Source organism: Paracoccidioides brasiliensis (assembly GCF_000150735.1).
Source record: "Paracoccidioides brasiliensis Pb18 unplaced genomic scaffold supercont2.2, whole genome shotgun sequence".
Classification (NCBI taxonomy): Eukaryota; Fungi; Ascomycota; class Eurotiomycetes; order Onygenales; family Ajellomycetaceae; genus Paracoccidioides; species Paracoccidioides brasiliensis.
The window spans coordinates 2,548,836-2,560,555 of record NW_011371359.1 but is presented as its reverse complement, the minus strand read 5'-3'; the positions used below and the strand labels follow the sequence as shown (position 1 = coordinate 2,560,555).

General features: G+C 47.9%; 3 protein-coding genes across 3 annotated transcripts in view; 2 read left to right on the top strand and 1 right to left on the bottom strand.

Annotated features, from left to right (window-relative positions):
- PADG_11352 (uncharacterized protein) overlaps positions 1 to 167 on the top strand; it is a gene marked incomplete at both ends in the record, with an annotated part of 2,036 nt that extends 1,869 nt beyond the window's left edge. Inside the window, one exon of the mRNA XM_010759602.1 lies at positions 6 to 167. Within this exon, the coding sequence (XP_010757904.1) occupies positions 6 to 167 (162 nt within the window). The remainder of the gene's footprint in view (positions 1 to 5) is intronic.
- A 2,552-nt stretch (positions 168 to 2,719) lies between these two features.
- On the top strand, positions 2,720 to 8,005 carry PADG_02005 (aminophospholipid-translocating P4-type ATPase DNF3; the record flags this gene model as incomplete). The annotated part of the gene is made up of 2 exons (XM_010758856.1): positions 2,720 to 4,920; positions 5,050 to 8,005. 2 exons carry the CDS (start codon positions 2,720 to 2,722, stop codon positions 8,003 to 8,005), a joined length of 5,157 nt encoding a protein of 1,718 aa, XP_010757158.1.
- A 1,307-nt stretch (positions 8,006 to 9,312) lies between these two features.
- PADG_02004 (uncharacterized protein) lies at positions 9,313 to 10,272 on the bottom strand (the record flags this gene model as incomplete). Its single annotated transcript, XM_010758855.1, has 1 exon — positions 9,313 to 10,272. The coding sequence occupies one exon, from the start codon at positions 10,270 to 10,272 to the stop codon at positions 9,313 to 9,315; it is 960 nt and encodes a 319-aa protein (XP_010757157.1).
- Between the last annotated feature and the right edge of the window lie 1,448 nt (positions 10,273 to 11,720).

The following is an 11,720-nucleotide window of genomic DNA, read 5'->3' as shown; positions in this document are numbered from 1 at the left end:
CTCAGGGAGGTTATGGCCAGCAGCCGCAGGGCGGGTATGGTCAGCAGCAACAGCCCCAGGGAGGGTACGGCCAGCAGCCGCAGGGCGGGTATGGACAGGCTCCGCCCCAGGGTGGGCAGGCAGGGTATCCCCCGCAGGGAGGGTATGGGGCTCCCGGACGATATTAGGGTAGGTTTTCGCGGGGGGGGGGGGGTTGGTGGACTTTGAAACGTCAATGTCCAGTTTGGCCCCTGGAAGGTTTTTTTATTTTTTTATTTTTATGTTTTTTATTAATTTTTTTCCAGTGCTCCTTTCCCGCCACCCCTGCCACATTTTGCCCTTATATTAATGAATGTATTGCTTAATGATATTTTGTAGTTTTCCTTCCTTTTCTGCATGCCATTTCGGTATGTTGAATGTATGGCTATGACTATTTCCTTCTCCTGCCTTTTTTTTTTCTCTTTTCCCTCTTTTCTTTTTTTCTTTTTTTCTTTCAAGTTTCGTTTTAGTTAGTAAAATGGAAAGGGACATGTGGATGTATTTTTCTTGTCCCGTTGATCTCTATCAAAAGGTAGTTAGGCTCTTCAGCGGCTGGTTATATATCTGATCTTGGGCCTGTGTGGAAGCCGTAACGGTTAACGATTGCTGTGGAAGCGGGTATTGTGTGGAAACAATCAAGATGTCCCTTTAGAAATCTTTTCACCATCGACGTGCCTCTTCCTCTGGCCCTTTCTTTGTGATGTCAAGATACATAGTGCTTCCTTTCTTGCTTTTGATTTCCTTAACCCTATATAAGTTGTGAGACATTTTCTCTTCCCGGGGTGTTCGACTATGACGTCAATCGCCACATGGAACATCCCACGCAAGCAACCAGCTCTCACTGGGGCATCCCGGTTGTCAGTACATGTCCGCAAGGTTCAACATTTCGTAGATGTCCCACCTCCTTGTCCTCGTCCTCCTCGTCTATGTATATACATAGGACCTTTCTCTCTTTCTCTTGCGCGGAATGTGTTCAAAAGAAAGGAGGAAGACAAAACTTTGAAAGGAGAATGAGCCAAGGGAGTGCAAGGCGCTATTCCTCATCTAGCCTAGCCTCTGAGGAACGGAAGTGGCTTATATCAGCAGTTTGGGAGGCTTGGAATGCAAGATGGTTAATTTCTTTTATTTACCCCTGGAACACTCAATCAGCGTCCAACAGGCCCTATGGATAGATAGGTGTATCTGCTCCCCACAGTCTCAGCAGTTGATTCATTGATTTTTGATCTCATTCCCCTCCCGCTCCCCAACACCTCTACTGCCGTAGTGGGGTTCATGAGTGATCCTAGATATGATTTTTCTCTCCAAAGCATCCCGAGTTAACTGCGGTTGAACAACGCCCTCCTATTGTCCGGTGGGTGTCAATTGCGTGCCCTCTTTGATGATTCGGTTTAAATCTGGGGTAACGTTAGGGAAAATAAATATAGTTAGTTGCCTTCTGGTCGGCGAACTTTGGAAAGCTTAGCTGGCCAGTTAGGTTAACTAGTTATTGCGTCAAATCGGCGGACGACTGCTGCCTTGCCAAATATATAGTTAGTATTACCACCAATTTCAGGGCCCAACCAACTACAACTCCCTCCCCAAGACGAATGAGAGTTACTGGCAATTATCTTATCGGTTCTTTACTGTACAGGTTTCTTCCATCCATTCCTCTCCTCTCTCTCTCTCTCCTCTCTCCCACCATACTGTACTCAATCTCTACAATCTCGACGCGCGTGGGCCCCTCCACTCCTTCCTGCGGTTTCTCCGTGGTGCCACCGTCCGCGGTCGGCTGTGGCATTGGCTTCGTCCCAGTCTCCCAGCAAGGTCCAAACCATGTTACAAGATAATTAAACTGACAAACCACCAACAAAAAACACTTGTTTTCATTTAAGCTCAACCGAGCAGCGTCAAACTGATCTTTGGCTTTTTTTTTTTTTTAAAAAAAAAAAATAAATAAATAAATCATCAAAGGTAACTTTATTTATCACCTGTCTCGGGATTATCACCTGTCTCGGGACTAACCCGAATTATTCCCTTGAATATCCCCAACAACCTCTCGTTCCTTTCTCTCACCTGTTTCCGACTCTTAAACCCCCGGAGAAATAATAGGGAAGACTGGCTGCTTGGTCGCTGTGTAAACGAGAGTTTCCCTTTGCGGGCCACGCGTACATCCTGGTTATTTACTCGTGTCTCTCCTGCATTACAACACTTCCAAAGACGTCTTCTCTCCCCCCTTGTTCCTCTCCACGCCAATTCGTGTCGATTAACGAGTTGGCCGTTACCTTGAATTTTCCTCCTTCCCGCCTCCTCTCCGTTCTGTATAATATACGTACTCCCGAAGAGGGCCGGCCGACCAGTCGGATATTTGCCATTTCTTTCCTTCCCGTTTCTTGATTTTGCTCCTTTAAATGTCGATGCGTAAACATTTTCCCACCCATTATACAATGTGCCACCTCTGACAATGCGATTAATTCCGCTTAACACAACCCTTGTCCTACCTGCATGCGAAATATCCTCTATATTTCTGTCCTCTATTTTCGTCCAATTCTATCCATACATCTGGAGACAGTTCCAGTATATCAGAGTTCGGGAGGCGATAGAAGTTTGACAAATACAAAGGAAGGAATCCATAAACCCATCCTTATATAACACTACTGGCGGTTAACGGCTGGATACCTAACAAAGGAGGAGGAAGATCTAATTTGGATACCAGGGCAGCCTGATGGCGGAGCATGATGGAAACTCGGTAACTGGAGGGTTGAGTCCTCGATTACCCCGCCGTGCCTCCTCGAGATCGCCACTGAGAGACAGCATTCTCGGAACAGACACTGGAGAAAGAGAAGATAGTGAGAATGTTCTGCTTCAAGATGCTGGAGCGCGCAATGATGCCGATCCTGGAAGACCAGTGGAAAGTGGGGATGGCGGTGGAGATGGCAGTGGGGATGACGGTGGGGATGGGAGACATCCCAATACTCCAGGGCGTGTGCATGCTTCACTGGATACTCCTAGACCTGCGCTGCTGAATTTGGATATGTCCCATCGGAGACCGTCACAGGCTCGTGTCCGCTTTTCAACAGAGCTAGAGCGAACTCCGGATACTAGTGCTCAGAGCCTGGTACGAGAATTTCCTGCTGGGGCCGGAGGGGACGGCCGAAGGCGTGCCCCTGGCTTGGGACTGACATTGGACACATCCTCCACGACTTCACTATCAGATCCACGACGCATCTCCTCGCAAAGCGCTGGTGAGACTATATCGCCACGCTCATCTGCAGACGCTGTCTCGCCCTTACATGGTGTTCCTCCCATCTCTCCCATCTCTCGAAGTCGGAGCTACTCGCTGCGACGATCTCTCTTTACTCGGAACATTGCCAGCCAATCAGAGGAGGATGGGACGAATATTGAATTAGACCAGGAGCTGCCATCTGGAAGTGAGGCTCTGTCACGGGTCTCTTCTAGGCAACAACAACACCTACATCCGGAGAAGACCAATCCAGAAGTCCTTGTCCCAGCCCCAGCTAGCACTAAGGATGAAGAATCCACCACATTCACCGACCCGAAAGACCTATTAATGGAAAAGTTGCCATACTCTGTCAGGGCTGCCGCATCCAAAGTGCGTTCCACGCCTGAATTCGCGCTGGGCCGACTGAAGTATTTTACAGGTGTTTTTCGCAAATATGTCCTGCGCATCAAAGAAATCCCCCCTAGCAAGGATGGCCGACATATCGATCTTAACGTACGGCGGCAATACCCTCTCATCGACGAGCGGACGGGAAGACAGTATGTCAGCAATCACATACGGTCTAGCCGATATAGTGCGTGGAGCTTCTTCCCACGACAATTGGTAGCGCAATTTTCCAAGTTTGCGAATTTCTATTTCCTAGTCGTTTCGATTTTACAATTGATACCAGGTCTGAGTACCACAGGCACTTTCACCACGTTCGTTCCGCTGATGGTTTTCGTTGGTATTTCTATGGGGAAGGAGGGGATTGATGATCTACGCCGATACCGATTAGACAAGGAGGAGAACAATCGTATCGCCTACATTCTTCGGCCCCGCAACAGCTATAAGGGTAATAACGGAGCCTTGGAACCCAAGAATTCTAAGGACACCGAGTCTGAGTTAAACAGTAATGGTGGGGAATACTGGGCTCCGACGAAATGGGTCGACATTCAGGTGGGCGATGTAATCAAGCTATCGCGCGATCAACCGGCTCCTGCCGATCTCGTCCTTCTCCATGCCGAAAATGTGAACAACATCGCATACATCGAGACCATGGCGCTGGACGGCGAGACAAACCTGAAGAGCAAGCAGCCCTGCCCTCCCGTCGCAAAGACATGCAGGACAGCAGAAGATATCCTCCACAATACATCCATTCACTTCACGGTCGAAGATCCCAACATCGATCTCTATAAATTCGACGGCAACGTCACTGTGGGCCAGGAGAAATTACCCCTGACCAATTCAGAGGTGATATACCGCGGTAGCATCCTGCGGAATACCCACGAAGCATTCGGGATGGTCATATACACGGGTGAAGAGTGCAAGATACGCATGAACGCCAATAAAAACCCGCGCATAAAGGCGCCCGCGCTACAGACGGTGGTGAACCGCGTTGTCGCGGTTATTGTTCTGTTCGTCGTCGTCCTTGCCTCCGCGTGTACGATTGCGTATAAGTTCTGGTCACGAGAAGTGGAGGATAAGTCGTGGTATCTGGAGCATGCAGATGTGTCGTATGGGCCGATTTTCACGTCGTTTCTGATTATGTTTAATACCATGATACCTATATCGCTTTATGTCAGTTTGGAGATTATTAAGGTTGCGCAGATATTTTTGTTGAACGATATTGATATGTATGATGAGGCGTCGGATACGCCGTTGGAGGCGAGGACTTCGACGATTAATGAGGAGTTGGGGCAGGTTAGGTATGTCTTGACCTTTTCTACATTTTTATTGTTTATTTATTTATTTATTTTTTAAAAAAACAACTCGGGGTATTTTCGTGGAAACACAATTTGGAAAAGATTACTAACACCTTGCTAAATTAACAACAGTTACATATTTTCCGACAAAACAGGCACGTTGACGGATAACTCCATGAAGTTCCGTAAAATGAGCGTTGCAGGCACTGCATGGCTTCATGATACAGATTTACAAGAGGAAGCTGCCCGAGAGGCAGATCGCAAGATGCTTCTACATAAAAAGCGCCTCTCCAGAGGGAAAAGGGTCTCCTCGTGGAAATCAGCCACAGATGACGTAGCCAGGAAGTCCGGCGTTTCAACTTACAGATGCGATGAAGCCTCATCCCCCGCCCCCACCCGCTGGAGGTCAAACAGGAGAGGCAGAGCCCACTATGGAGGGCGGACTGTGGAGATGCTAGAGTATATACAGCAGAGACCACATACGATGTTTGCGCGCAAGGTGAAATTCTTCATCCTGGCCCTCGCCCTGTGCCACACGTGCTTTCCAGAACGTGACAGCGACGGCAATATTTCGTTCCAGGCTGCATCCCCAGATGAAGCTGCTTTGATCGTTGCCGCGAAGGAAATGGGCTATTTAGTCGTGGATAGACAGCCCAACACACTTACCATCCGACTCACCTCAGCAGGACAAGACGGAGAAGGTGCTATTGAAGAAGTCTATGAGATTTTAGACGTCATTGAGTTTTCCAGTGCGCGGAAACGGATGTCCATTGTTGTCCGTATGCCAGATCGGCGTATTTGTATCTTCTGCAAGGGTGCAGATTCCGCACTTATAAGCCTTCTAAGACGGTCGCGTCTTGCGGCGGAAAAAGTTGCGGAAATCGAAACCCGTGCCAACCGTAGGAAGTCTCTTGAGGCTAAAGAGGTTATGAGACGGAATAGCGAATACGTGCATCGCAAGGACAGCATGCGGGCTAGCATGAGTATTGGCCGTCCTAGCTTTGCTACTGTTCGGCGGTCTAGTGTTTCAGGGAAAATGCATCCGTCATTACGGGACAGTATCAGTGTTTGGCTCCGTGATCGGGAGACGGATGGCGGTTTGGAGCTGAGAGATGATGAGGACGACCACTATTATAGTCCACGACCATCTGCCCAATTTACCCCGCGAACATCTGGAGTGCTTTCGGAGTCTCGCCCGTCGTTTCAGATGGATGATAGCGAGGAATTGGTCGAGGAGGCGTTGGTGGTTAATGAGGCGATGGTTTTCGAGAGATGTTTCCAGCATTTGAATGACTTCGCGACGGAGGGATTGCGAACACTATTGTATGGGTATCGCTTTATTGATGAGGAAGAATATCAGAAGTGGAAAGCCGTCTACCATGAGGCGACGACGAGCTTGGTGGATAGGCAGGAGAAGATCGAAAGGGCCGGGGAGCTGATTGAGGCACAGCTGGAGCTCGTTGGTGCCACTGCTATTGAAGATAAGCTGCAAAAGGGTGTCCCTGAAGCGATTGATAAACTGCGACGTGCCAATATTAAACTTTGGATGCTTACTGGGGATAAGCGGGAGACGGCGATAAATATCGGTCATTCTTGTCGGTTGGTGAAGGACTATTCTACAGTGACGATTTTGGATCATGATGCTGGTGATGTTGAGCGGACGATCTTGGAAACGACGAGTGAGATTTTGAAAGGGGGTTCTGCCCATTCCGTGGTTGTGGTGGATGGGCAGACGCTGTCGATTATCGAGGCAGATGCGATACTTCAGGAGCGCTTTTTTAATCTAGCAATTCTAGCGGACTCTGTCATCTGTTGTCGTGCTAGTCCCAAGCAGAAGGCGTTCCTTGTCCAATCGATTCGGAAGCGGGTCAAGAAATCAATCACACTTGCGATTGGCGACGGTGCCAATGATATCGCCATGATCCAGGAAGCGCACGTGGGGATTGGCATCACCGGCAAGGAAGGTTTGCAAGCCGCTAGGATATCCGACTACTCAATTGCACAGTTTAGATTCCTGGTCAAACTCCTCCTCGTCCATGGCCGCTGGAACTACATCCGTGTATGCAAATATACCCTAGGCACGTTCTGGAAAGAAACCATCTTCTACCTGACCCAAGCCCTCTACCAGCGTTGGAATGGCTACACGGGGACCAGTCTCTACGAACCCTGGTCTTTAAGCATGTTCAACACCCTCTTCACCTCCCTCCCCGTCATCTTCCTCGGAATTTTCGAAAAAGACCTCGCAGCCTCTACCCTCCTTGCTGTCCCGGAACTGTACACCAAAGGCCAACGCAACGGTGGCTTCAACGTCAAACTTTACGTGGGCTGGGCCTTCATGGGCAGCTGTGAAGCCATGATTGTCTACTTCATCATGTACAGCCTCTTCGGCCGCGCATTGTTTACCCTAGACAACGGTGTCTTCGCCATGGGCTTGCTCACCTACACCGCCTGCATAATAATCATCAATCTCAAACTACAACTGCTCGAAATTCGCTACCGCACAGTCATGGCAGCTATATCTATCATCCTCTCTGTCAACACTTGGTTCGTCTGGAACTTAATTTTCTCAGCCCGTTACAAGATCAACGCAATCTACAACGTCCGCGACAACTTCGTGTCACGCACGGGCCGCAACCTGCCCTGGTGGGTGACCCTCTTCCTCATCGTGATGACCGTGATTCTCTTCGAAATATCCGTGACAGCATTGCGTGTTACCCTTTTCCCGACCGATGTAGACTATTTCCAGGAGTATGAGCAGGATTTGGATGTTCGGAAGCGGTTTGAGGAGGCGGCGGCGTTGGAGTTGCAGCAGGGGTGGGATCGGGGGACGAAGAAATCGAGCTTGGAGGTCTTGAGGGAGGCGGAGATTGATGCGGAGAGGGAGATGCAGGTGCAGGAGTTGCTGGATCGGAGGGCAACGGTGGTGGAAGGGGAAGCAGTTGGTGGGCATTCCGGAAATTCTGGAAGTGGCCGTGGCTATGGTAGTGGACGTCGATATGGTCTGGGGAAAGAAGGGAAGAAGCATCATAATGATGTTCAGATGGAAGAGGCGGACTTGGGAAATAATCGGCCCTCTATGAATGGGTAGCGTAATTTCGTTTCCTTTCCCTTCAAACTGTTTTTCTTGGTTTTGACTAGTTTTTGATCATTGGACTGAGCGTGTGTTAGACACTTGCTCTCCCAGTTCTCTCTTCCTTGGATTATACTCCTGTATTTGGCCACCTCTTCGAGGTGTGTGTTTGGTTTTTGCGTCTTACGTGACATATGCATGATGATTCCCCTGTCTTAATGCTCTACCTTTATTGGGTATTTTGATGCTTTAGACTTGATCGATTGGTTGGCTTAATTGAATTTATTGAGAATAGACTGATTTATATTTACTACTTTTCTGGCTTCTTTCCCCCCTATTTTTCCTGAACAACTTAATATATTTTGTATGTACAATGGATATCCATCACTCTTACTTTATCTCTGCATTCATTATCTCTACTATTTTTGCTTTTGTAGAAGTATGTCCTACCTCTGGATTGAGAAGATTCACCCTCATATTCTTGATTGTGAAGCCCTTTTTGTTGATATAGTTAAGATATGTGTCTTTCCATATAATGCAAGAGCAATAATCTTAAAAGTGAATTGATGTAAATTCATGCAACTCTTATACTTAAACCAAGGTGGATCCCAAGATTCCCAATAACAAGCATTATTGTTAGTAAGAAATGGTAAACCGTTATTAACATCATAAAAATTTCCTGTCATCTAATGAAAAGTAAAAAGAAATCAAGATTTAAAGCAATTTGTAGGAACATACATACTCTAGAGGAGGGGGGGGGGGGAGGGACGTCATTTCTCACACATTTCATATCATGCCATAGTTACCACAACCAATTCCACACCTAAATTGATCAAACTACGCAATCAAAAAAGCGCCATCTTCTTCAACACGCTCCTCTTCAGCACAAGACTTCCACCTCAATACCCCCAGCAAGCCCCCTCGCAACACTCCGCAACTCGTTCTTACAACGGGGACAATTGATCCAGTAACTTATAGACTTCAGGTGCTGCTTGCGCTTGCTGCCAGGGGTTGTGAAGTATTTTTCTGTCTTCCCACCCTCGTCCTCACCGTCCATAGAAGGAAAAAAGAGTGATTGTGGTGTTGTGGGTTCCGAGTCTCCAGGTCCAAAGGTGGGGGGAGGGGGAGAGGAGGTTCTGGTGTAGGTTCCTTTACCGGGGCAATGGCTGGCTAAGGGCAACTTTTCGAGGAGAGGTTCGGGCTACGCTTACGGCTCTGGGTACGCGGTAGTAGCTAAGCGCGAGGTTTTTGTTTCTTCACCATTCATTAACCTCTTTCCCCTTCTTCCTACCGTTCTTTTTCATACACTTTCTCGCTCTGATCGATTAACGCCAGTCAGATTCCTCATCGGCTAGTTTTAGTTCTGGTTGTTCCGAATATCCCCGGTATACGACTTCGTGGAAACCTGGGTTTGGGTTTGATATGGCTTGCTGGGGCGGGGAAAGAGGAGGACCCTCATCTTTAGGGGCAGCGGGTGGTTCTGGAATATGGTTTGCAAATTCATGATCGCCCCCATCACCATTCCAGTGCATCGTTTCCCCTTTCTCATAATTAGTTTGGGACGGACTTAGCGGTTCGTCCACTTGATGTTGCTCACTGGTATCTTCAAATGACTGTTGGTCTTCAAGAGCGAGCGATTTGCGCTCTTCCATAATCAGTGGTTCGGTTAGTGTTGTGAATAAATCAACAGTCAAATTGCCATGTTCATTTTTAAAGACGTCAAGAAGCCAAGTCTCCCGGACAAGGTTAAAATTGTTTTTCATCGCGCGCCTCGTCTCATGCATGAACTTAGCTCGATACATGTCATTTCCGTCGTCGTCGTGGAGTTTTGGGTACACCTTCTTCGCAACGTCGAGGATCTTCCAATATGGAACTTGCGTCATGTTTTTGATATATCCTATGGCAAGCGCAGCAAGCCTGTCTATCGCATATTCCCGGGCGAAGCAGTAGACAAGAGAATGGATTTCAAAATCCAAGCCGACGTCGGAGCACAGGGCGCTATCCTCTGGCGTCGGTAGGATTGTGGAGCTATACGAACAAACCTGGTAGTTTCCAGCATACAGGAACCTTAGGGCCAGTTCAAAAACCACCGGATTTATATCGTCTAAAGAGAGACTACGACCTTTGGCTGTTGTTGCAGGACATATCTTCCTGATGAGGGAGGGCGACTGGCTGAGGATCCCCAGATGAGCACCGAATGTCCTCTGTTTGCCAACTGGACCGACGGAAACCCAAATAATTTTTGTTTCATAGGGGCTAAGGGGGGTAAATGGCATCGGATCCATCGAGCATGAAGGCAGAGGGAAGCTCTGGTGGATCAGTTTCGATGAGAACAGGGTCTGTAGCGTGAGGGAGATTCTGGAGCAGAGGCGGATTCTCTTCTTTCATATCCACTTTGTCTACTGCATCTCTCTCGGTGGAATTAGCGTCAGTGATCCAAGGAGGTCCAATTACGGGCATTAGAGAATACTTAACTGGATTGTTCAGTCGTTGTTGTCCCTATCAGTTTAGCCTTCTTCTTCTTTTTGTAAAACACATCGGCCATCTTGAGCAGTCAGACCGTAAAGCAGGATTCTTCAATTCAAAATATATGTCGAGGATGAGGGCAGATGTTGATTAGCCTTTTGATTACACAACGCTGGAATAACACGTTCGCTGGCGCGTTGATGGATAGTTATAATAGCTGTTGACACCCCTCAGTCCTTTTCTATGAGCTACGCCCTGAGCCAATCAAGGACAGCTCTCTCATCATGATGATTCCCGAACAAGCTGGGTGCGTCTGGAAAAAGGTGCAAGTTTTGCAGCCTGCAGAGCAGGGAGGTCTTCCGCATCGGAAGCTTTCGTCTTGGAGATCTCACTTCTGTCCTTTTCCACTGAGATGATATGCGTGTTTGCCCTCTTCGATGTGCTGTGTCTCCCTCATTGGTCTAATATACAGAGATGGCATGCATTTGGATACATCCATTCATGCGCCTTCTTAGCCCACAGGTGTTATGAAAGAACCCAAGCCCAACCGCAGCCCAATTGCAGATAATACAAAATTGGCCGGTTAAAAGTTGCTGTGCCGCCTGAGGACAATATTGAATGGCTAGGAGCGGAGACAATATACCGTAGGAATCCCATTAGTACAGCATTCTGAGCAGGGAATCAATCTCTCATCTCGACTGCACGGATATCCCCACTCTGTCAAAACGCGCTAACATCTGTTTAGAGAAGACGCAAACCTTTGGATGGTTACGGGTGATGTAGTTTGGTCGTGGAGGGTCGAAGCCTCGCATCCGTAAGTCTCCATACTGAGTGAAAGGACCTGGGTCAGCTTCTATGAGAAACATTGAGGGGGTTGACAGCCCGCAGTAAACCGTGCAAAAGAGCCATCTGCAGTCTGGCTCAATATTGAGAAGTAAATGCAAATACGAAGTGGGAATACAGTTGACTGAACATGCATTCAGAACAGGATTTGCCGCAAACGACTGGATAGTTCATTTGTTAGTTAGGCCCTTTATATTTAGCAGCCTTGATTGAAAGCCTAACCTAACCCAGAAGCTGGGGAAGCGCTTGAATGGACCCAGTTTGATTTATATAGGGATAAAAGAACAACTATTTCCTGGTGTAAACAGACTTTGCTTCTATGAAGCTTGGAAGCTTCACAACTTATGTCATTGTTCGCTAACTAAATAGTCAAGGAGTGTTAGGCCCATCAGTCTCCTCTCAGGGCCAACAGACTGTCCACATT